This window comes from Miniopterus schreibersii (assembly GCF_964146895.1).
Source record: "Miniopterus schreibersii genome assembly, chromosome: 3".
Classification (NCBI taxonomy): domain Eukaryota; kingdom Metazoa; phylum Chordata; class Mammalia; order Chiroptera; family Miniopteridae; genus Miniopterus; species Miniopterus schreibersii.
In genome coordinates, this window is record NC_138103.1 from 4756032 (window position 1) to 4783368 (window position 27337).

The 27337-nt window shown below is 35.7% G+C and overlaps 1 protein-coding gene and 1 pseudogene across 2 annotated transcripts in view; both read right to left on the reverse strand.

The window, feature by feature from the left end:
• Positions 1 to 27337, reverse strand: part of LOC308554460 (phospholipid-transporting ATPase ABCA3-like) — a gene marked incomplete at both ends in the record, with an annotated part of 195441 nt that overhangs the window by 70277 nt on the left and 97827 nt on the right. The window contains 6 exons of the mRNA XM_081131700.1: positions 386 to 554; positions 1048 to 1146; positions 8806 to 8956; positions 19246 to 19456; positions 19791 to 19946; positions 20177 to 20331. Coding sequence (XP_080987826.1) covers positions 386 to 554; positions 1048 to 1146; positions 8806 to 8956; positions 19246 to 19456; positions 19791 to 19946; positions 20177 to 20331 — 941 coding nt within the window. The remainder of the gene's footprint in view (positions 1 to 385; positions 555 to 1047; positions 1147 to 8805; positions 8957 to 19245; positions 19457 to 19790; positions 19947 to 20176; positions 20332 to 27337) is intronic.
• LOC308555023 (large ribosomal subunit protein uL23 pseudogene) lies at positions 21827 to 22296 on the reverse strand (annotated as a pseudogene). The gene has a single exon. The product of its transcript is annotated as a large ribosomal subunit protein uL23 pseudogene (transcript).

Below are 27337 nucleotides of genomic sequence, written 5' to 3' on the forward strand. Positions count from 1 at the left end.
AACCCAGAGAGAATTCCCACACTGAGAATAACACTGATCAGGGAACAATTCCTTATGCAATATCAATTCCCACGGCAAACATCTTAAATATTGTGCACGCTTGGTTATTAAGGATCATGCTCACTCCAGCTCATTCCAGCTTCAATTTGGGGGAAAAAAGGGAATTCTAAACAGAAAACAAAAACAACTGGGGAATAACTATTGAGATCTTTATAACTCATAACTTCTGCTTTAGGGAATTAATTAGGTCATGGCATAGCCTGCTCCACATCTGGTTGGGTCTGTAACAGCTGAGAATTCCACACTCCTTTTGTTCAAGTATTTAAAAATGTACCTCTTGTGCTCCAACCAAATATACATCAGCTTTCTTAGTAAAAGTGCTCACCCCAGTGTTAAACGTAATATCAGGGCTTTCATTCACAGTGTAAGACTCTGCTCCCGCATTTCTGGACATATTCGTATTCTGGTTGTCGACTGAGACTTCACTGATCGGAGAGAGCGGTTGAGGTTGGACAGGTAGGATGTTTGTTTGTGCATCTTCCATATTACTGACCCTACATTTAAAAAGTACAAAGTATTTCATTTCGGCTTCACCCCAATACATCTTGTTCGGACAATGTGAGTCACAACACCCAGCTTAGAAGGCTCCCTGGTTTGCTTACCGACGGGCAGGGGCACTGTATGAAAACAGCATGGTGACTATGGTAGAGCAGCGGGTCCCGAACACCAGTCAGGGGACTGCCGCAGACCACGGGGAGGCGGAACAAGCCGGGGCAACCTAACGTTTCCTTAAGGAACTCATTCAAGTCAAAGGTTAAGGTCTAACTCATACTTTAGTAAGTTAAAATATGCATTCCTTTACACAATGGTGAGTAATATTTTTCTCAGTTCCTCTTATTGTAAGAGAAATAACATCAGGTTCCCTCCCCCTGAACTTATTAACTCTCTAATGTGTGAATCTGAGAGTTGGGTGAGTTTCCCAAAGGGACTAAGCTGTGGCCCTTTCCTCGCTCAGTGTCTTTCTGTCCCCTGGGCACTGTTGCTCACCTAAAGAAGACTTCTTCCAGGGTAGTGACAGATGCACCAAAGCTAGTAATGCCCAGCTCTTTCTGTCTCTTTTCCAGATCAGTAAACAGAGCTTCGAAGCTAGAATGAGAGTATGGTTAAGAATAACAATGAGAAGGGGGAGGGGAAGGAGGCAATGCAGGCACCAAATCAGATTTTCTTATTTACGTATTTTTATTCTAAACTAATTTCTTCCCAGCTGTGGGGAAAATATACATCATTCTTCAATGTTCATTATAATTTCATGTCTCTGGTAAATCAGGAAGGTGTGGAAAATGGCAAAAAAAGAAAGAAAAAAAAAGAAAAAGAAACCAGCAAATTGATTCCCACTCTACTTAGTACTTGGAGACACATAGTTTTGGTCTTCTAACAAAATATCAATAGACTCTCTATATGATAATGGCTCCAGCAAGCTGACATGAGTTAACTTATCACACACACGTATGCTATGAGTCAATTATTCAGTAAATCGAAACAGAAAATCATACTCAAGTAAATAGGGGGAAAAGACACTCAAAAATAGAAAATGAGGCAGATTCAGTAGAAGCTGAAGATGTAGAGAACCATGTGATTCAACAGCCAAGGAAATCTACAGAAGTTGAGCCAGATGAAATTGAGAGACATAAGGGCTTTTAAAGAACAGTTTTCTTGGGAAGCTTTTGCAGTGCTTCACATTCAAAGGATTATCTTTTCCAGAAACTTCTAGGTTTTCAAGACCATCTATTATAGTCCCACTAGGAGCAACTGAACCTATCCGTACACTCTCAATGTTCAAGGGCTCAAAATTTCCTCTTTTGGAAGATCTGTTAAGGTTTCCTTCATACTTGAGCTTAAATTGCTTTCCATTCACTCTATCTAGTTTTGCACATTGGTTCTAACCCTCCAACTTTAAGTTATATAATCCAATATAATCAGTCTACCTGATAGCCGTTCACATGTTTAAGTCCATTTCTTCCTATGCTTCTTCCTTCCCAATGCATGGCTTTTCCACTAGAATTCACCCATATGTTCTTCTGCTTTTACATTAGTTATGAAATTAATATGTGTGCATTGTACAAAATCCAGAAAATGAATGTATAAAAAATAAAAATCATCACAGTATCATCCCTCATAGATAATCAGTGTTAACATATGAATATTTTGACATGTTTGTTTATGTTTCTTTTGGCTTTACACAACATATGACAAAATTGGAATTACAGCATGTGATACTTTAAAGTGCATTAATAAAGCACAATGTGGAGACAAATATCCATCAACAGATTAATAAATAAATAATAGTATGAATGTGTGATACAATAAGATCTAAATAAAATGTGGATTTTTTTTTTCATTCATCTTATAAAAGAAATCCTAAAAGTCCTATTATAGAAAGTGGACTGAAAAATGCTAGTAAGTGAACAAAACAAGATTCAGAACATTATTATAAGATCTCATTTCTATAAAACTGATTATTATAATTGTACTCATGTCAATGGATGCATGTCATGATCATGGAAAACATACAGCAAATTTTCCCAGTGCTTATTTCTATGGGGAGTGGTTATGGGGGAGTTTTGCTTTCTAATTCATATGCTCCAGAAATAAATGAGCTTTTAAATCTTGTCATAATATGTAGATTAGCAAACTCTAGGCTTCTTAGTGATAAAATAATCAGTAATAAAACAAAATAATTATAATAGGTAAATTAATAAAACAAATTATTATATGAGCCAATCATATTGTGAACATATATCTGTTTAATTATACAAGTTTTATCACACATATTTAAATATATTTAATATAGTATTTAACAAAAATATTACATACTACGCACTATATATTATATGTTATATATTATACATTATATATTATATATTTCTGGGAAAAAGGAAAAAATTTGATAAACTTGAGTATAGCTGCTTTCCTAATTATATGTTTTATCATATTTTATATACAATATCTAACACACATGTATAATACATATAAAAATATACTATATTTAATAAATATAAATATAATGTAGATTATATATGCAGAATGTAATTTGAGGGAAATACAGAAAAATATAAGATGGAAAAGAAAAAAATATGTGGCCACATAAGGGTATACTGTTAGCATTTCATGTAATTCCTTCTATCCATTACCTATATTAAACTTAGGTTTCTTTTTTTACTGAGGTATAACATATATAAAGTACACTGACTGTAAATGAATTTTCACATATCTTCATATCTGGAGCACCCTCTGCACAGGACAGAGAGCACCCTCCGGCCCCAGGAGCAGTTCGGGGGGTGCCCTTCCTGGCTGGCCACCTCCCCGCCTGCCTGTGCCCGCACACGCCCTACGCATCTCATCATTTTAACTTTATAATTCATAACCCCAAATTAATTTTATCTTCTCTTGAACTTCACGTAAATGGGACCCTATAGTCCGTGCTGTTTCGCCCGATACGATGTCTGTGAGAGTTGCTCAGGTCGTGTGCACCACTAGTTCGTTCTTTCTTACTGTTGAGCAATAGCCACCCATTTTCCTGCTGATGGACATTTCAGCTCTTTCCGGTTTGGAGCTATTATGAATGATGCGTTTACAAATATAAACCTTAATTTATTTGTCTTTTGATAGACATGTCTTTTAGGTATTCACTAGGAATAACTTCTGGGTCATAGGAGAAGCACGCATGTATCCTGTGGTGAAACGTTTTCCAAGCCTCTCACCATTGCACACTTCTCTCAGCAATGAGATCCAATCGCCGCGTGTACTGTCTTCAATTTTACCCACTCTCTGGGTGTGCAGTGGAATGCACTGGTCTCTTTTTATTCTTTGAAATTTTGCTTAGAGTTCTGGGAAGAATTCTTGACACAGTCTTCTCTTTCATTAGGTCTCTTTTCTGGCATAATTATCGGTCAGATTTTTATTAGCCAACCAGGAATTTTATTTGTTTATGTCATTCTCTCTCCTCTCAGAGCCCTTTTAATACATTCACAGTGTCCTCTCTAGTTGGATTCAGACCACAAAAGCAGAGTCCCTAATTTTCTATTTTTGCAGTACATTTATTTTCAGAGGAGATATTTCTTGTGATCCTTTAGCTTCAAAATTCAGTATCCTTCCTGTAGCTCAATCATTTTTCTTTCATCCTTATGAAAAGAGATTGATATTAATTCAGGACCAACTTGTAATCATATAGAACTTCAGGAGGAATTCTGTCCAAGACTAAGGTGAGAATGCTGCCTGATTCAGCAATTTCTCTTCCAACACTTCATTCTATTTTCTTTCGTTTTTTTGGCCCAGAATTAACCTTGGGAACATTGGTATCAATTTGTGAAGTTTAAAATTAGAATGAGATTGGCACATCTCCCCTTTCCTAACATCATGGTGTGGATGGAAGAACACAGGCTGGAGATGACTGGGCTTGCACTTGAATCCAGTCTGTGTCACCATTACTGTTGATTTAATCTAACCTTAAAAGTCATCATAACATTTGTAAAAAGGTAGAAATAAGTACTTTTCTCCTGTTATCGTTGCAATGTTATTTCACTTTAACATTTATTCCTCTACAATCACTTTACAGTGATTTGAGGGTCTCCTATGCATGCCATCCTAGCTTGGAGACTTGAACTTATTTATTTATATCTGTGAGGGGCACCCTGAAAATGTTACCCTTCTTTTTGTTTGTTCTTGTATTTTGAATTAAAAGATTATTCTCTTTTATCAAAAAGACTGAATCAAAGGAGTTGAAGAATTTTGCTTCCTCGATGACAAGCACTGAAGCTCCTTTTATTTGGCATTCTCAGTGAAGGTATTTTAGATTGTTCTTTTTTTTCAATCCTCACCTAAAGATATTTTTTCCATTGCTTTTCAGAGAGAGCAGAAGGAGGAGAGAGGGGGAGAGGGAGAAAGGGAGAGAGGGAAGGAGAGAGAGCAACATCAATGTGAGGGAGACACACTGATTGGTTGCCTCCTGCACTTGGGGATCGAGCCTGCAACTTACCAAGGTACGTGCCCTTGGCTGGAATCAAACCTGGGATCCTTCAGTCTGCGGCTGACGCTCTAACCACTGAGCCAAACCAGCTCAGGCAGACTGTTCTTTCTTATTGCCAGATTACAGCTCCAAAATCTCATGCCTTTAAGACAAGTTGAGGCTAGAGTAGAGGAAAGTGTCAGGACACTTCAGAAGAGGCCCTGCCAGAGCAGAACTTTTATCTGGATCTATGATGTTCACATTTAACTTCCCTTCCATTCCTTCCTGGGTAACTTGCTGGACCTTACCTCGTTACTAGCTCTTCTTCTCCTTCTGCTCTACCAAATACAATCTTGCAATCCTTCTATATTTTTCCAGTTTTGCCATTCAGGAGTGAACTTTGCTCATGACACCCCAAACTTTAAGAAAAATGCACGCTGCATTTTAAACTTCCTGATAATATTCAGTATCAACCTCTCTTATTTATTACTGTTTACTAAGTGCTAGGTATCACTCTTTTTTTTTTTTTAATCTTTGGGATCTGTGATCAGAATTTCATTTCTGAAGCTTCCAAATAATCTTGAATGACCTTTTCATTCAAAAGCTTTTGCTATCTAGTCTTGCAAACATTTCTATATATCTTCAATTTTGGCCTGTGTCTAAATCTACCAAGATCCTTCCTTTTTTCTATCCATGAATTTGACCACGATGTGGTCAATTCCCCCCAAGTTCTCTGACTTTTTTTCCCTCTGACCAGTGTGTTTCTTGGTTACCAAAATTACATTTAGAGTAGCAGTTTGTTTTATATTCCCTCCATCTTTCCAGGAGGTGCAATAGCTGGAAGAGAAGTCAGGGACATGTAGGAGACCTGCTTTGAGGTAAATAAGACATGTCACAAGTCTAACTGAACTACTCTCTTCGCTATGTCATCTTGCTTAAACCTCGTATCAGGAATATATTATTCATTTCCTCCTTTTAGCTTCTAGTTACACAGAATATTTTTAACATGTTTATCTTTCTTCCTATAGTCCCCCGCTGGTTTTTTGCATATTTAAAAACTCGAATTCATGAACTTTAAGCATCTAAAATTCCCCAGTATGCAGTACTATTCTGATACTTCTCCTACATATCTATCCCTTTCGAATGCTGCATATCATTCCATTGCCATATTCTAAACTTAAGTTTCATTTCAACCAGTCTCAGCAATGTTTTCAGGCAAGTTACAACATGGTTTTAAAATTTCAAGATCACCTTCCTTGTAAGACACATTCAATGAATTACAGGTATATGCAATTAAAAATTGTTTTTCTTTCTCTTCTTTATTATTTACTCAGGTAAATAAATGTACAATACATCAATGCCTGGCAAAATATAAGTGCTTAATGACCATTAGCTATCAAAATTTTAGCTAGAATGAAAATCACTAAGAATTTAACCATTTCATTCATTTCATATTATACTCTGAAATAACTGGATCCATAGGTATTTCTTTTTCTTACAAATTTGCCCCCCTATTTCTAGTTTAAAACTCTCCCTGTAAGAAAAAAGGCACTCTTCCCTAGTTTCATGATTTTCATTTTATTTCTAGTGAGCCTGTCGTTCCAGATCTGGGTTTATGGCACAGCAACCTACAACTAGCTGTTCACCTCTAAGATCTTCCTTTTTCTGTCCTCCAAGTCCAAAAGATTGGTAAGGGATATGATTAATATTATGTTTCCAAATGTGAAGATATGATCAAATATGAAGAAGATATGATACATATAAAGGGTATATGATAAAACATTACCTGCTTCTGAATACTTTCATTTCCTCTTTTACTTTTGGGAATGTCATTTGTGTCCATATGAATGAGGACAGGAGGGTAGTGTGGTTAAGAAGTTCTTTACCTTCGTCTCCAGAGAGATTCTGCAGCTTCACATGGATCACAACTATCATGATGGGCCAAACTCCCACCTGGTTCCTGGTTCCCTAGGGGTATGTATCTAGAATTTTGTTTCCAATGCTCTATGATACTTTATTCTTTTATTCCTGCTTATGACAAGGGTCTTGGTTCTATTCTGCTGCCTGATCACATTGTTCTGTGCTGCTACTTTTCAATAACTTTCAGATTGCTAAATAAAAAGTTAAAACCCACTCATGTACTGAAAAGCACTTGCGCTATTTCCAGATCTTAGCTATGCAGATAAGCTGATAAAAAAGCTGTGGGACATTTACACCATGGAATACTATGCAGCTGTAAAAAAGAAGGATCTCTTACTCTATGAGACAGCACAGAGGGACTTGCAGATTTTTAGGCCAAGCAAAATAAGCCATCAGAGAAAGACAAGTATCACATGATCTCACTAATGTATGGAATCTAATGAACAAAATAAGTTGACAAACTAAATATATTCAGGGATACGGAAGCATGCAACAGACTGACAAATCTCAGAGGGAAGGGGGGGGGCAGGAAGAGATTAACCAAAGAACTTATGTGCATATATGCATTACCCATGGACACAGACAATAGTGCGGTAGAGGCCTGGGGAGGGGGTGGGAGTCAGAAGGAGGGGGTCAATGGGGAAAAAAAGAGGACATCTATAATACTTTAAACAATAAAGATAATTTTTTTAAAAAGAAGCTATTTCAATACATTTCTATAAAATCTTGCACATACTTTTATTTTTATTTTTTATTTTTATTTTTTTAATATATCTTTATTGATTTCAGAGAGAGGAAGGGAGAAGGAGAGAGAGAGATACAAACATCAATGATGAGAGAGTCATTGATTGGCTGCAGCCTGCAACCTGGGCATGTGCCCTGACCGGGAATCGAACCCTGATTGCCTGGATCCTAGGTCAACGCTCAACCGCTGAGCCACGCCCGGCTGGGCTTGCACATACTTTTAAACTGAGTTCACTGAATGCAATATTATCTTTAAAAAAATTATATTACATTAAAAATTGAAAGGAAAAAAGTTAAAAGCATGCAGTTCCTTTTCCTTTTTTATCTTTTTGGTACATTCCTCTTTTTCTTAGAAAAGTCCTTCATGCCCAGCCAGCGTGGCTCAGAGTTTGAGTATCGACCTATGATCCAAGAGATCGAGGTTTGATTCCTGGTCAGGGCACATGCTCGGGTTGCAGGCTCGATCCCCAGTGGGGGCGTGCAGGAAGCAGCTGATTGATGACTCTCTCATCATTGATGTTTCTCTCTCTCTCTTCTACTTCCTTCCTCTCTCTGAAGTCAATAAAAATATATTAAAAAAAAAAAAGTCCTTCATATTCTTCTTGACTATGACAACTGGACTGACTCTAGGGAAAACCAAAGCAAAGAACTTACTTACATATGACAAGAAGGTAAAGATATCATCTTCTGAAAGTCACTGATGAGTACTCTTAGTTTTCATCTCAATTTTTTAGAATGGGTACCTCAGTAAAGTTTTTATCCTTTGTGACTCGCTCTGATGAATAACCTGGATAACTAGTGCAGTAAAACTGCCTCTTTCCTCTTGGTTCTTGTCACCCTTGCTTCAAGAGCTACCACTATAGGCATTTTTTTTCTTTAATTATCTTAATATTTCCATTCACTCTACTCACCACACAATTTTTATTCTACCTACAACATACCATCCATTATCACCAACTAAAAGCAGGACACTACAGCCATGAGGTGTCATCCCTATCTTCAGTGCAGGTGGAAGCTAGGAATGGAGTACTGGCTTGTTGAAGGAACTCTACTTGCTAAGCCTGAAGAAACCAGAAAAAGCAACAACAATTTCCTGTTATCTAAACATCAACCTTTAGTACTCTCTTAATCCATACCTGTGTGTGTACTCTTTGGGTAGAACAAACGATAATTCATTGCTAACATTCTTCTCCAAAGTGGCTGATGATATATGATGACATATCAATTTGGAGATTTCTTCAACATTACAATGAGGTCCCTTCACCATGGTTATGTGGTATCCCACACCTGAGAAAATCCAAGAAAAACAAATAAAAAAATTTTGTATGCTCCTTATCCTTGTGAGACTCCACTTGGCTTTTCATGATTTGGATGAGCAAGAAGAAGGTATGGCATGCCACAATTCATTTGATTACAAGTCTTAAAAGCCTAATAAATACTTCTTTGGTAATTTTATATAGGAGAGACATACAAAGAAAAGCCTCTGTTATCTGGCTCTTGTCCTATACACACTGAAATCTGAGATGACAAGATTTATATTCATTAAATATATTTTTATTGAGTGACTACTATATGCAAGGCAGTAAATAAATCAGCTAAAACTCCTGTCCTTCGGGGATCTGACAAATCTTTTCAGAGTACTCTGCACTTTCACTAGGTACACTGTACTAGCCTTCTAGAAGCTGGGGTTGGGAAGGGTAGTGATAAAAATCACTCCAAGGCACTCCAGAACTTTGTAGAAAACATTGCATAGCATTCTGATAGCTCAGGGCATGACAAAAAGGCTGAGAGAAATAGCTCTGGGATACATCAGTCCTTCATTGCAGTGGCCCTTCAAAGGTTTGGGAGAGGGTAGTAGGGTAGAGAGAAATCCTTTAAGGTGAAGAAAACACTGCAGGGATGGACAAAAAAGAGGATGTGTCTGATCAAAAAAGCTGGGAACTAGACTGTAGCTTAAAGAGATCTCTATAATCTCACTAATGAACAGATCCCAACCTCTGTTAAGAGCAAAATCCTGGTCCTATTCTTAAAATGTTTGAAGACAACAATAAACAGAATCTAAGTAAAATCTAACACATACCAATTTTTGCTCAAATACAGATCCTATTGATTCAGTTGTCTACTATAATAGTGGTCTAACACACCAGAACATACCCTTTTCTGAGAATAAATATCAAGTTCTTTATTCTATACTATTATTTTATTCCCACTGTCAGTCATAAAAGTTACAAAACATACAAAGAAAAAAATATAACCCTAAATACGATGAAAAAATCAAAAGAAGCAAAATAGAGATATTTTTCAAACAAAAGAAAAATACACCTCCAGATCTAACCCTATGAAATGGAGACATATGACTTACCTAATAGAGGATTCAAAATAACCATCATAAAGATGCTCACCAAAGTTAGTATAATAATGCCTGTGAAAACTGAGAATTTCAACAAACAGAAAACTTAAGCACCAAAAAGAAGTGATAGAACTGAAGAATACAATAAACTGAACTGAATAATTCACTAGGGGGGTTCAAAGCAAACCAATGAATGAGTGACCTCTAAGTCAAGGCACAGGAAATTATTCATTCAGGGGAGCTGAGAGAAAAAAGAATAAAGAGGAGTAAATAAGGCCCAAGAGACTAATAAAATACCATCAAGTTGAGCAATATACACACTATAGGTATTCCATAAGGAAAAGAGAGAGAGAAGGAACCAGAAAGTTTATTCAAAGAAATAATGGCTAAAAAGTTCCCAACCCAGGCAAGGAAATGGACATCCAGATTCAGGAAGCCCAGAAGACTTATACAAGATGAACTCAAAGGAATTCATAATGAGACCCATTATAATCAAATAGTCAAAGACAAAGAGAAGATTTTAAAAGCAGCAAAAAACAAGAAAGTTGTCACATACAAGGATGATCACTAAGTTATACAATGTCTAATCACTGGGGTGTACACCTGAAATTAATATAATAGTCTATGTCAACTGTAATTGAAATATAAAAAATGATTTAAATTAAAAAAAGTTTTAGACTATCAGCAGATTCTTCAGCAGAAACCTTGAAGGTTAGATGATATAGCCAAAGTGCTGAAAGAAAAAACAACTTCCAACCAAGAATACTATACCTGGCTAAAGGATCCTTCAAGAATAAAGGATAAAAAACTTTCCTAAACAAAGAAAAGCTGAGAGTTCATTACCACTAGACCCACCTTATAAGAAATGGTAATGGGATTTTCCTTCTTCAAGTTGAAAAGAAAGTATGGTAGACGGTAATACAAAAGCATATGAGCCCAGCCAGGAGTGGCTCAGCGGTTGAGTGTTGACCTAGGATCCAGGCGATCAGGGTTTGATTCCCGGTCAGGGCATATGCCTGGGTTGCGGGCTGTGGCCGATCAACGACTCTCTCATCATTGATGTTTCTATCTCTCTCTCTCCCTCTCCTTTCCTCTCTCTAAAGTCAATAAAGATATATTTAAAAAAAAAAAAAAGCATATGAAAGTATAAAACTTGGGTGATGATACATATATAGACAAAATGTATTATTGTAATGGTGGGTAAATGACTTTTAATTCTACCATAAAAGTGAACAGACAAAGTATTAAAAATAATAACTGCCCTGGCTGGTTTTGCTCAGCGGTTAGAGCATCAGCCCACAGACTGAAGGGTCCCAGGTTTGATTCTGGCCAAGGTTACGTACCTCGGTCGCAGGTTCCCCACCCCAGTCAGGGTGCAAGTGGGAGTCAACTAATCAATGTGTCTCTTTCATATTGATGTTTTTCTCTGTCTCCTTACCACTCTGTCTAAAAACCACCGGAAAAAATATCCTCGGGTGAAGATTTAAAAAAATAACAATAACTAAAATCTTATATTATTACAAAAATTATAGCTAAAAATAAGTTGCATAATACAAATAGATATGTTATAACATAAATAACTAAAGCATGTTGGGGGGAGGTACAGAGAGCAGTTTTTATATGCAATAGAGATTAAATTATTATCAACTTATAGTAGACTGTTAGAACTATAAGATATTTCATGTAACCTCCATGGTAACCACAAAGAAAATACCTATGGAAGTTACACAAAAGAAAAAGGAATCAAAGCATATCAATACTAAAAATAATAAAAAGGAAATGAAGACAGGAAGAGAGGAAACAAGGAACACAAGAACTACTAGACAAACAGGCAAAAATTAACAAAATAATAGTAAATCCTTTCCTATCAAAAATTACTTTAAATGTAAGCAAATTAAACTCTTCAAACAAAATACATATAGCAGCTGAATGGATAAAAAGCAAGATCCAACTATATGCTGTCTACAGGAAACTCACTTTAGATTTAAGGACATACACAGGCTGAAAATGAAGGGATGGGAAAGAATATTCCATGAAAATATAACCAAAAGAGAGCAGGGGTAAAATAAACTTTAAGTAAAAACAAAACAAACAAACAAACAAAAAAACTCACAATAGACAAATAAAACATTGATAATGATAAAATGATAAATTCAAAATAAAAAGATAAAAATCATGATACATTGATAGAACTAAAGGATAAAACAACCAAAAATACAATTAACAGTAGGAGAGTTCGAAATCCCACTTTCAATAATGGACAGATTGACTGGACAGAAAATCAACAAAGAAACAGTGGACTTGAACAATACTATAGATCAAATGGACCTCACAAAAATATACAGATAATTCCAACAAACAGAAGCAGAATGTACATTTTTCTCAAGTGCGCATAGAACATTCTCCAGGACTGATCACATGTTATATCACAAAACAAGTTTTAACAAATTAAGAAGATTGAAATTATACCAAGTATCTTTTCTGACTATAATAGAAACCAATAGCAGAAGAAAAACAGAAAAATTCAAAATTAAACAACACATTTTGAACAACCAAAGGGTCAAAGGAGATATCATAGGAGATACCAAATTAGAAAATATCTTGAGCCAGATTCAAATAAAAATACAACATACCAAAATTTATGGGATGTTGCAAAAGCAGTACTAAGAGGAAGGTTTATGGTAATAAATACCTACGTTAAAGAGAAGAAAGACTCTAATACGCAACCTAAGTTTATACCCAAGGAACTAGAAAAAGAACAAACTAATTGTAAAGTTATCAGAGGAATAAAATAGTAAAGAATATAACATAAATAGCCCGGTTGAGCATCAACCTATGATCCAGGAGGTTGCAGTTTGACTACTGGTCAGGGTACATGCCTGGGTTGTGGGCTTGATCCCCAGTGGGGGGGCGTGCAGGAAGCAGCCGATCAATGACTCTCATCATTGATGTTTCTATCTCTCTCTCCCTCTCCCTCCTCTCTCTGAAATCAATAAAGATATATTTAAAAAACCAACCAAACATAAATAAATGCAATAGAGAATATAAAAATAGGAAAAATTTACAAAACTAAGAGTTGGTTGTCCCCCCCCCCCCTTGTTATTTAATTGAATTGATTGGGGTGACATTGGTTAATAAAATTATGTAGGTTTCAGGCACACAATTCTACAACACACAAGCTGTATATCATGTTGTGTTTACCACCCCAAGTGAAGTCTCCTTCCATCATCATTTATCCCCCTTTATCTTCTTCTACCTTCCAGACCATACTGTGGTCTGTGTCCATGAGTCTTTCTTTTTAAGAGTTGGTTGCTTAAAAGCATAAACAAACATTTAGCTAGAGTAACTAAGAAAAAGATTGAAATATAAAATAAAAACTGATAAGAGACATTACAACTAATGTCATAGAAGTAAAAAGGATCACCAGAGGGTACTATGCACGGACAAGTATATGCCAATAAATTGGATAATCTAGTAGAATGGGTAAATTCCTAGAAACAATCTATCAAGATTAAGTCATGAAGCGACAAAGTCTAAACATAACTATCCCTAGAGTAAGGAGAATAAATCAATAATCAAAAATCTCTCAATAAAGAAAATGCCAGGGGCAGATAACTTCACTGACAAATTTTACTAAACATTTAAAAGAGAATTAATGACAATTCTTCATAATTCAAAAATATTGAAGAGTACAGTACAATTCTATACTCATTTTATGAGGCCAACATTACCCTGATACCCAATCCAGAAAAAGACAGCACAAGAAAGGAAAACCACAGGCCATTATCCCTGGTAGACATAGAATGTAAACATCTTTAACAAAATACTAGCAAACTGAATTCACCAACACATTAAAAGAAAAATGCCATGATCCAGTGGGATTTATTCCTGATATACAAACATGGTTCAACACTTACAAATTAATAAAAGAAACACATTTATAGTATAAAAAAACAAATCACATGATCATCTCAATAGATGCAGAAAAAGCTCAAAATTTAATACCCTTTCATAATTAAAACCCAACAAATATGATACAGAAGCAATGCCACTCAACATAATAAATACCATGTAAGATAAACTCACTTCTAAAATACTCAATATTACTGAAAAACTGAAAGCTTTTCCTCTAAGATCAGGACTAAGACCAGGATAACCACCCTCACCATTTCTACTCAGCAAGTCCTGAAAGTTCTAGTAGAGCAATTAAGAAAGAAAAAAAGAAAGTATCCAAATGAGAAAGAGGAAAAATTACCTGTTTACAGATGACATGATGTGATATATAGGAAACCCTAAAGACCCCACACAAAAACACAAAAAACTGTTAACACTAATAAAGTCAGCAAGACGTAGGATACAAAATCAACATATAAAAATAAGTTGCATTCCACACATTAACAATGTACTATCCAAAAGGAAAATTAAGAAAACAATCTCACAATAGCATTTAAAAGAATAAAACACTTAGGATTATGCTTAACTAAGGAGTTGAAAGATCTGTACACTGAAAACTAAAAAGCACTGATTAAAATCATTGATAAAATTAATAAAAGACACAAACAAATGGGAAAATGTCCTGTATTCATGAATTGGAATAATTAATATTAGAATGTCCATAGTACCTTAAGTGATCTATAGAGTTAATGCAATCCCTATCAAATCCCAATGGCATTTATTACAGAAACTGGAAAAAAAAATCCTAAAAGTAACTGAAAACACAAAAGAAGCTGAATAATGACAAAGCTGGAAGCATCAAACTTTTTAAATTTAAAATATATTATAAAGCAACAGTAATTAAAACAGTATGGTACTGGCATAAAATCAGAACAGTAGATCAATGTAATATAATGGAGAACCCAGAAAGAAATCAACACATGTATAGTCAACTGTTCAACAAGGGTGCCAAGAATACACGATAGAAAAAAGACAGTCTCTTCAACAAATGGTATTGAGAAAACTAGATCTAAAGAATGAATGTGGACCCATATTTAAAATCATACACAAAAATAAAATCAAAGTGTATTAAAGACGTAAGCGTAAGACTTAACACTGTAAAATTCCTACAAGAAAACCCTGGGTAAAAGCTTCTTTACATCAGTCTTGGAAAGAATTTTTTTGGGTATGACACCAAAAACTCAGGTAACAATGGCAAAAATAGACAAGTGGGACTACATCAACCTATTCTGCACCACAAAGGAAACAATCAATAAAATGGAAAGGTAACCTGTGGAATGGGAGAAAGTATTTGCAAAGACTATGACAAATAAAGGGTTAATTTCTAAAATATATAAGGAACCCCAACTCAGTAGTAAACTCAATAGCAAAAAGACTAATAGCCTGATTTTAAAATGTGTTAAAGATATGAATAGACATTTCTCAAAGAAGACACACAAATGGTCAGGAGGTGTATGAAAAGATGCTCAACATCACTAATCAAATCCCAACGAGATATCACCTCACACCTGTCAGGATGATTATTAAAAAAACAACAACAAGACAACAAATGTTGGGGAAGATGTGGGGAAACTGGAATCCTTGCACGCCGCTGGTGGGAATGCAAAATGGTGCAACTACTGTAGAAAACAGTATGGAGGTTCCTCAAAAAATTAAAACTAGCCAGTCAGAGAAAGACAAATACCATATGGTTTCACTTATATGTGGAATCTAAAACAAAGCAAACAAAACAGAAACAGACTCATAGAAACAGGGACCAAAGGGATGGCTACCAGAAGGGAGCGGGTGGAGGATGGGTGAAAACAGGAACGAGAATATAGTCAATAATATTGCAATAAGTTTACAAGGTGACTAATGATTGCCAGAATTAGTGGGGAGATCACAAAGTAAGGTATAAAAACTATATGTTACACCTGAAATTAATATAACCAATATAAGACTGTGTAACAACTATGCCTAAATAAAACAATACATTTTGCAAACCAATGTAACCCCCCAAAATTCAGTAATATAAAATAAAAAAAAACATTAAAACTAGAACTATCATATGATCCAGCAATTCCACTTCTGGAATTATTATCTGAAGAAAATAAAACACTAACTCGAAAAGTTATAGATCCATTTTGAGTTGATTTTTGTGTATGGTATAAGGTAGTGCTCCAACTTCATTCCTTTACATGTGGCTGTCCAAGTTTCCCAACACCATTTATTGAATTGACTGTCCTTTCCCATTGTATATTCTTGAGTTTTTTTGTAATAAATTGATTGACCATATATATGTGTGGGTTTATTTCTGGGATCTCTTCTGTTCCATTGATCTATGTGTCTGTTTTTAATGCCAGTAAAATTTTTCTAATATGCAGGTGACAAGACTTTTGCACAGAATCTACAAAAATACTATCAGACCTAATATATGAATAATAAGTTCATAAGATACAAGATCAATATAAAAGCCATTATATAACTAAATATTCGAAAAAATACAATTGTAAAGTGAATTTAAATGTATAATATTATTTACATGAAATTAAAAATAAAATCATTTGAAATAAATCTAATGAAAGACCGTCACAGTAAATACAACAAAATACAGCCCAAAATTATTAAATGGATGGACCCTAAATAAGTCAAAAAAATTATACCATGTTCATATATTGGAAGACTCATTATTATTAAGGTGGACATTCTTCTCAAAATTATATAAAGATTCATAGCAATCCCAATCAACATCCTACCAGGCTTTTTTGTAAATTTGACAAAATGACCCTAACATTTATAAGGAGCTAAAAAGGGCCTAAAACAGGTGAACCAATTTTGAAACAGAGAAAAAGTTAGTGGATATGCATTACTTGTTTTCAAGACTTATTATATAGACACAGTATTCATGACTGTGGTATTTGTAGGAAGATAGATCTAGGTCAATGAAATTATAGAAAATCCAAAAGTGGACCTACATATAAAGAGTCAATTGATTTTCATCAAAAGTGTCCATTCAATAGAAAAAAGAGTTAAATGTGTTCTTGATACTCAAATAGAAAAAATCAATAGCAACACTTACCTAACACCATTCACACAAAAATTAACTTGAAATAGATCATATACTTTTAGAAGCTGGAACCATAACGAATACAGAAGAAAATATAAGAGAATATCTTTGCAACCTTCACATAAGCAAAGGTTTCCTTAAAAGCATGGACCCAAACAGGAAAATAATTGATAAACTGGACTTTTCAAAATTAAAAATTTATGCTCTCTCACAAAGGACTTACTTCTGGAATATGTGAACTGCAAAATAACAATAAAAAAGATAAACCACCAATGTTTATACTTAACAGAGTAAATTACACAGGAAGCCAACTTGTACATGAAAATGTACTAAATATGAAAATTAAAATAATAAAAGATATTATTTCACATTCTCTAGAGCAGCTAAAATTAAAATATTGGTGTGGATGTAGAGAGCAAGTTGATTTCTCAAACATGCTGGTAGGTATAAAATAATACGAGCACTTGGGAGAATCTTTTGGCATAATATACACTTAATAATTGACCAAGTAACTACACTCCTATGAATTTTCTCCCAAGATAAATTTTTCTCCAACAGAGATTTTTACAAGCAAGTTTACAACCTATTCATTCATGATATTTGAAACTAGAAATGGCCTAAAGCAACCTAAAAATCCACAAAGAGTAGAATGTATGTACTACTGATACATGCAGCAATAAAGATGAACCTCAAAATATTGTGCTGAGATAAAGAAACCAGGAACAAAAAATTATTGTGCAGAATTCATTTATAATGTTTCCAAGAACAGGCAAAATTAATGTATGGTAATAAAAATGAGAAGGCAGTTGCCTCTGGGGAAGGGGAACTGATGGAAATGGGTAAATGGGAACTTCCTGGGGTCATGGAAATACTCTGTATCTTGTTTTACGTGGGGTCAGATGGGAATATACAATTGTAAAAACTCATCCAACTGAGCACAGAAGATCTACTCATTGTACTCCACATAAATTACACTTCAATTAAAAAGGTTTTCCTTGACAATTTTTCTTCTAGAGAGGGGAGACAGGTAATAAACAAGGTAAATGAGTGAATTATATATTTTATTAAGCTAGTGCTTATGAAAAAAATGGAGAGAAATATGAAAAATTGGAGATGAGGTACTGAAATTTTATTTAGGGGGCCAAGCAAAACTGATGCATAGGTGATTTCGAATAATGACCTAAAAGAGGTAAGGAAGCTATTAAGGCATATTTGATATTTTTATGTTTAGGAAAATTCTTCTCCAAATTAGAATAAAATATTCTGCTCATACAGAAGCAATTTTATACTGGTTTGACAAACAAGAAATAAGGAATAGGGATATCTCATTTCCTACATTCTTCCTAGAATCCATGAATTTATCCATTCATCAAACATCTGCTGTCTGTCATTTATCTATCTATCTATCATCTCTATCTATCTATCATCTCTATCTATTTATCATCTATCTATCTATCTATCTATCTATCATCTATCTATCTATCTATCTATCTATCTATCTATCTATCTATCTATCTATCTATCATCTATCATCTATCTATCATCTATCATCTATCTATCTATCTATCTATCTATCTATCTATCTATCTATCTATCTATCTATCTATCTATCATCTATCTATCTATCATCTATCTATCTATCATCTATCTATCATCTATCTATCTATCTATCTATCTATCTATCTATCTATCTATCTATCTATCTATCTATCTATTATCTATCTACCTATCTATCATCTATCTATCATCTATCTGTATCTATCTATCACCTATCATCTATCTATATCTATCTATCTATCATCTATCTATCTATCATCTATCTATCTATCTATCTATCTATCTATCTATCTATCTATCTATCTATCATCTGTCATCTATCTATCTATCTATCTATCTATCTATCTATCTATCTATCTATCTATCTATCATCTATCTATCATCTATCATCTATTATCTCATTAAAGGCCCAACTGCAGATGTGCAAATTACAATTTAAATAGGTGCCATATGAAAGAAATGAATATGAAATTTGGATAATGCAATAATTTTGAAAAACTAAAATATAAACATTATGTCAAAGGTCTCATAATTGAGCCCAATTAGTAGAACAGAGGGAATCACTGAAGAGTTTGGTAGGTAGAAAAACAAAGATATGGATATTTATAAAAGTTATGTTAGAATAATATTAAGACATGAAATCCAAAGAGTGATTAAAGGGAGAGAGACCATATATTTTTTTGAGGAAAAGTGAAGAGCCACAGCATCGCAAGGATCCCTTCACCATGATGGCTATGCGGTCACCCAGGGTGTCAGCTTCATCCATGTAGTGGGTGGTCAGTAAGATGGTACGATCCTGTTTACACTGCTGAAGGAGATCCCAGGTGTCCCTCCTTGAGGCTGGGTCCATGCCAGCAGTGGGCTCATCAAGTATCACCACCTAGAGACCAGAGAACAATTCCAGGACCGTGGTTAAACACTACGAATTAGTGCCACTAGAGTCTTACCAATTACGGGTGTAGCCTGTTTATGCTATTTTAGTCACTTGTCCAACCAAGCTAAGATAAGTTTAGACTAAAACTGAATTAGGCATGCTGGACTGATTCCAAACCTGTGACCATTTTATACCAACAAGGTTGACAATGTGAGTCCACCTGGGATTTGGGAAGTTCCTTCAGAGTGGTAGATACATATCAGCTCTTGGGTTTGTGTCAGCTGATTTTTTTAGACTTGCTTCTCTGGGGATCCATTTTTAGCTTTTATTTTACTCTTACCTTGGAGCCCCCTATCAGTGCTATAATGATGGAGAGTTTGCGCTTCATTCCTCCACTCAGTGACTTTGAAAATGCATTTCGCTTTTCTAGCAGGTTAAAAGTGGACAGCATGCGGTCAGTTTCCATACGGTGCATCTTTTGAGGGACTCCTTTTAACTGGAGAAAGAAGGCAGGCTTTACATGGTGCTTACAACTTCATCGTCAGAAACATATTTCACCCGCTCTTTTCTTACATTGTCTTCTTCCCTTTGCCCCTCTTTATGTTTAAAGAAGAATTCATCAAAAATAAATTTTTGAACTTTCTAAGAATAAGGATATTGACAGTTGGTAATCTATCTTAAGTACATGAATAGAGTGGAGAGAAAAGGAACACATCTTTGGCTTACCCCACAATAGAAATGAAGGTGTTCTGATACTGTCAAGTAACTAAACAGCAAGTCATGCTGGGGACACAGGCCCAAGCTTTTCCTGACCTGGTCCATATGCTTTGAGATGGCATATCCGTTAACATAGGCCTCTCCACTGGAAGCAGGATAGAGACCTAGAATCGAGCAGAAGGCGTTACAGAGGCTTAGTTTTCACGAGGGAGCATGAAGACAAACTGCTCACTAGCACCTCAACTTCAAAACATACTTACAGATTACTCATCGGAATTAGTAACATCTCAACACCTCGCACCCGTTAGAATGGCTACTATCAGTAAGACAAGAAATAGCCAGCGCCGGAGAGGATGTGAGGAAAAGGGAACCCTCACGCGCTGCTGGAGGGAATGGAAGTTGGTACATAACTACCACAAACCGATGTGGCGGTTTCTCAGAACTTTAAGAATAGAGCTACCCTACGACCCAGCAATCTTTTTTCCTAGGTATCAACCTGACATTTTTGAAAACAATTATTCATAAAGATAGATACATATGTTTATTGCAGCTTTTTTTTTTTTTTACAGTAGCCAACACATGGGAACAACCCAAGTGTTCTTCAACGGATTATTAGGTAAAGAAGGCGTGGTACGTATATAAACATAAAAACATGAAATATTACCATTTACCACAACGTGGGTAGACCTTGAAAGTATTATGCTAAGTGAAGTAAATCAGATGTAAAAGTACCATGTGATTTCACTCATATGTGGTATATGAAACAAAAAGCAACAAATTCGCAGATACAGACAACAGAACGGCCATGAGGAGAAGGCGCGTGGTGGGGATAAGCAGGGAAAGGGAATCAAACACAAGGCGATGCAAGGAGGCTAGGCTTCAGGTGGTGAGCACACACCAGAGTATGCAGGTGTATTATAAAGTTGTACACCTGAAATTTGTGCTGTTTACCAATATTAGCCCGATCAATTTAATAAAAAAGAAACTAATATTGAAGCCCTCCTGAGCTTTTTTTTTTTTTTTTTTTTTTTTTAAATCAAGGCTTTTGTGATATTAGTGATATACTCAGGAGAGGCATTTTGTTTTCATGTTTTCAAGTTTTTATTTTACAATAATCCAAACATACAGAAAAGTTGCAAGAACAGTACAATAAATTCTCTTATACCACCCGCCTGAAAAAGAATAATTAGGAATATCACACACAAGGAAAATTCTAGAAATTATCAATTGTTATCTTTGGAGTGAAGAGATTAGAAAGAATTTTTAATTTTTTGTTTCATTAACTGTATGTTCTAATTTTCAATGAGTGCCAATGAGTACCAATCTCCCAGGTATTAAAAACACTAAAAAGTTTGTTAAAATAGAGCAATCCAGCATTGTCATAAGCCATTTGGCAACATTTATGAATTATGTTATAAGCTGTGCACTGCCCTAGACTGTAGTAGATGCTTTTAAAATGGAAACCCAGACAATAAAACTATTATCATTTAAAAATTTAAATTTTAGTTGGGGGAGGTAACACATAATAACCCAAAAATTGTTTTAAAAATGTATCTAGCATTTATCCATAGCTGTGATAACTGTTTAAATTAAATGGGAAAAATATCATTTTTTACAGTGTAAAATTTTTATATTTAGAATTAGCCAGCTGGACTCAGTTTAGATGATCCCAATTTTGTTGGCAACAGCCAAAGCATCCTAGTTCGGAGCCAGTCCAACTGCCTTCTTTTCTCTCTCCATCAGCCCGGATCAGGGTGTTGACCTTGGCCACGCCAATGTCACAGAGCTTTTTCATAGCATGTGTCATCTGGTGCTTGTTGGTCCTGACATCCACAATGAACACAAGTGTACTGTCGTCGTCTGTCTTCTTCATGGCTGACTCGATGGTCAGGGGGGATTTGATGATGGCACAGTGGTCAAGCTTGGTTCTTCTGAATGCGCTCCTCCGAGGATATTTAGGTTGCCTTTGGAGCCTCAGTGTCTTCGGCTGTCGGAAGGTGGGTGACGTGCAGATCTTTTTCTGTGTGGCTGTGGACGCCTTTCAGCACTGCTTTCTTTGCTTTTAAAGCCTTTGCTTTGGCTTTGGCTTTGGGAGGTGCAGGTGCTTCCTTCTTTGCTTTTGGCACCATCTTGACATGCAACATTATCTTGTATTAGAATCAGCTGTACGGCCTAGTGCTTAGACATGTATATATCTTAAGTAGTGACACCCCCCTCCCCCAATATTTCTGGTACCCACCTGGCACCGTACATAGTTATTACAATATTACTGACTATATTTTCTATGCTGTACCTTACATTCCCATGACTATGTTGTAGCTACTAATATAGACTTCTCAATCCCTTCACTTTTTTTTTTTTTTTTAAATATATCTTTATTGATTTCAGAGAGAGGAAAGGAGAGGGAGAGAGAGAGATAGAAACATCAATGATGAGAGAGTCATTGATCGAGCCCACAATCCGGGCATGTGCCCTGACCGGGAATCGAACCCCGATTGCCTGGATCCTAGGTCGATGCTCAACTGCTAAGCCATGCCTGGCCGGGCCTTCACCTTTTTGACCCAGTTTCCCAAACCCCAACCCCTCTGGCAATCATCAGCCTTTTCTCCGTATCTATTAGTCTATTTCTGATTTGTTTGTTTGCTTACATTGTTCCTTAGATTGCACAAGAGAAATAATATGCTATTTGCCTTTCTCTGATTGACTTATTTCACTTAGCATAATACCCTCTAGGTCCATCCATGCTGTCAGAAATGCTAAAATTTCATTATATATATTTTTTATAGCTGAGTAGTATTCCATTTTTTAGTTGAATTTTTGCTTTTTAGTGTTGAGTTGTATGAGTTCGTCATAAATGTTGGATATTAACACTATATCTGATGTATTATTGGCAAATATGCTCTCCCATTCAGTGAGTTATCTTTTCATTTTGTTGATGGTGTCCTTTGCTGTGCAAAAACTTTTTAGTTTGATGTAGTCCCATTTGTTCATTTATTCTTTTGTTTCCCTTCCTGAGGAGATATATCAGAAAAAAATATTACTAAGAGAAATGCCTGAGAGTTTATTGCCTATGTTTTCTTCAAGGAGTTTTATAGTTTTGAGTCTTACATTTAAGTCTTTAATTAATTTTGAGTTTATTCTTATATATGGTGTAAAAAGGTGGCTTAGTTTCATTGTTTTTCTTTTTTATTATTATTTTATTTTTAAATTTTATTTTTGTTTAAAATATTACAGATGTCCCTTTTGCTCCCCAATGACCCATTCCACCCCATCCCTTCCCCCTCCCCAGTCCCTCTCCCCACCATTGTCTGTGTCCTTGGGTTGTGCATATATGCATATAAATTCTTTGGTTACTCTCTCCCCTTCCACCCACCCGCCCTCCTCCATCCCTCTGACATTTGTCAGTCTCATCTATGCCTCCATGTCATTGATTCTATTCTGTTCATCAATTTATTAAGTTCTTTAGATTCCACATATAAGCGAGATCATGTGATGTTTGTCTTTCTCTGCCTGGCTTATTTCACTTAGCATAATATTCTCCAGGTCCATCCATACTGTCCCAAAGGGTATGAGATTCTTCTTCTTTACAGCTGAGTAGTATTCCATGGTGTGAATGTCCCACAGCTTTTTTATCCACTCAGCTACTGATGGGCACCTGGGCTGTTTCCAGATCTTAGCTGTTGTAAACTGTGCTGCTATGAACATCGGGGTGCATATATTCTTTCTGATTAATGTTTCAGGATTCTTAGGATACATTCCTAGGAGTGGAATCACAGGGTTAAACGGCAGCTCCATTTCTAATTTTTTGAGGAACCTCCATCCTGTTTTCCATAGTGGTTGCACCAGTCTGCATTCCCACCAACAGTGTACTAGGGTTCCCCTTTCTCCACAAAGTTTCATTGTTTTTCAAGCATCTGTCCAATTTCCCCAACATCGTTTAATAAATAGACTGTCTTTACCCCATTGCATGTTCTTACATCCTTTGTCAGTTATCAATTGACCATATAGCTGTGCATTTATTTCTGGGCTATTTTGTTCCATTGATATACATGTCTGTTTTCATGCCTTGTGCTATAACTTGATATCAGGTACTTTTGAAATATTTGTCTAGATCTGTGAAATATGCTATTGATATTTTGATAGCAACTGAGTAAAATTGAATAATTGATCTGGGTAGTATGGACATATTAATGACGTCAATTTTTCCTGTCCATGAGCAAAGTGTATGCTTCCATGTTTTGTATCTTAAATTTCTTTCTTCAGTTTCTTATAATATTCCTAGTATAGGTCTTGTACATTCTAAGTTAAATTTATTCCTAGGTATGTTATTTTTTTTCATACAGTTGTAAGTGGTATTGTTTTCTTAGTTTCCCTGTCTGATCGTTCATTATTGGTGTATAAAAATGCAATTTCTGGATATTTAATTTGTATCCTGCCACTTTACTGAATTGATTTATCAGTTCTAGTAGTTCTTTTCATGAAACCTTTAGGGTTCTCTCTACACAGTATCATGTCATCTGCAAACAGTGACAGTTTACGTCTTCCTTCCAATTTGGGTGCCTTTTATCCTTCCTGTCTGGTGGCTGTGGCCGGGAATTGCAGGTCTGTGTTGAATAAGAGGGTGAGAGTGGACACTCCCGTCTTGTTCCTGATCTTAAGGGAAATGCTTTTAGTTTTTGTCCATTGAGTATAATGTCAACTGTGGGTGTTCACACATGGCCTTAATTGTGCTGAGCTATGTTCCCACTATTTCCATTTTGTTGAGTTTTTATCATAAACAGGTGCTGAATTTTGTCAAAAATTTTTTGCACCTACTGATGTGATCCTGTGATTTTTATCCTTCATTTTGTTGATGTGATGTGTCACATTAATTGATGTGCACATCCTGTTCCAACCTCCAATCCCAGGGAAAAACCCTCTCGATCACAGTGTATGATCTTTGTAATATATTGCTGGGCCCAGTTTGCCAGCAATTATTTTGTTGAGGATTTTTGCATCTGTTCATCAGGGATATTTGCCTATAATTTCCTTTTTTGTAGGGTCTTTATCTGGTTTTGGAATTAGGATAATGCTGGCCTCGTAAAATGAGCTTGGGAGTCTTCCGTCCTCTCGAGTTTTTTGGAAGAGTTTGAGAAGGACAGGTGTTAGCTCTCCTTTGATTGTTTGGTAAAATTCACCTGGGAAGCCGTCCAGTCCAGGACTTTTGTTTATTGGGAGTGGGGGTTTTTGTTGTTGTTGTTTTATTACCATTTCAATTTCACTAGTTGTAATCGGCTTGTTTAGATTTTCTCTTTCTTCTTGCTTCAGTTTTGGGAGATTGTATGTTTCAAGGAATTTATCCATTTCTTCCAGATTGTCTGATTTGTTGGCATATAATTATTTGTAATATTTTCTTGCTATCCCTTGTATTTCTGTGGAGTCAGTTGTTACTTCCCCTCTTTCATTACTGACTTTATTTGTTTGGGTCCTCTGTCTTTTAAAGGTTTGCCAATTATGTTTTTCTTTTCAAAGAACCAGCTCTTGGTTGTTTCCTTTCTTCTACTCACTTTGGGCTTTGTTTGTTTGTCTCTTCCAGTTCCTTTAAGTGTAAAGCTAGATTGTTTATTTGAGGCTTTCCTCGTTTCTTGAGGTAGGCCTGTAATGCTACGAATCTCTCTCTTAAGACTGCTTTCCCAATGTCCCATACATTTGGGCTTGCTGTGTTTTCATTTTATTTGTCTCAAGGTATCTTTTGATTTTTTTCCTTGACCTCACTGTTAACCAATGCATTGTTTAGTAACATGTTATTTAACCTCCATGTGTTTGTGTGTTTTTTAGGTTTCTTTTCTTGTAATTGACTTCTAGTTTCATGCCATTGTGGTTGGAGTAAATGCTGGAAATTATTTCAATCTCCTTAAATTTAATGAGACTTGATTTGTGTCCTAACATGTGGTGTATCCTAGAAATAATTTCATGTGAGCTTGAAAAGAATGTATATTCTGCAGCTTTGGGGTGAAATGCTCTAAAGATATCAATTAAATCCATCTGGTCTAGTGTGTCATTTAAGGCTGCTGTCTCCTTGTTGATTTTCTGTCTGCAATATCTATCCATTGATGTCAGTGGGGTGTTAAAATCCCCAATTATGATTGTATCACTGTTGATCTCTTCCATACATCCACCAAGATTTGCTTTATATATTTGAGTGCTCCTGTTTTGGGTGCATAAGTGTGTACAAGGGTTATATTCTTTTGTAGGATTGATCATTTGTTCTAAAGTATATATTGTCTGATATAAGTATTACTACCCCAGCTTTTTCTTATTTCCATTTGAGTGAAATATCTCCATACCTTTACTTTTAGTCTGTCTTTCCTTCTGAGGTGAGTCTCTTCTAGACAGCATATATGAGGTTCCTGTTTTATTATTCATTGGCTTTGATTGGAGCATTTAATCCATTTACCTTTAAAGTGGTTATTGGTAGGTATTTATTGCCATATTATTCTTTATAACTATGTTCCTTTTGCTTTTTATTCTTAAAGAATTCTCATTAACATTTTTCTAAATACTGATTTGGTGGTAATAAATTCCTTTAGCTTTTTTTTTTTTTTTTTTTGGTCTGAAAAGCTCTTTATTTCTTCTTCAATTTTAAATGATAGCCCTGCTAGCTAGATTACTGTTGGTTATAAATCCTTGCTTTCCTACACTTTGAATATCTTGTGTTAATCCCTCTGGCATTACATGTTTCTGTTGAGAAATCAGCTGATGGTCTTATGGGAGTTCCCTTGTAGGTAACTGTCTTTTTCTTGCTGCTTTCAAGATTCTGTCTTTAACTAGGTGCTCCAGGAATGCCCCTTATGTAGGTTATGTCCTGTTGTAGCTGAGTAGGGGGGATGACCCTCAGGTGGGTTGACTATGAGGCTCAACCCCAACCACAGTGAATGAGCTGTTATGCCAAGGCAGACAGCATGAAGCAGAATTGTCCCCAGCAGGGTCTGGTGCCTGCTGAGATCTCCTTTTGGATATGATGCTGTGGAGATACTTGGGTCATGCTCTATGTGGTCTGAAGCCTACCACCAGGTGTATTGGTTCTGGGGAATCTTGGCTGTGACCTGAAGCAGTTCAATATTAGGTGCTGCCTGCAACTGACCCTTGGCTATCAATTGATTGCTATAAAGTGATCCACAGTTTTTGGCT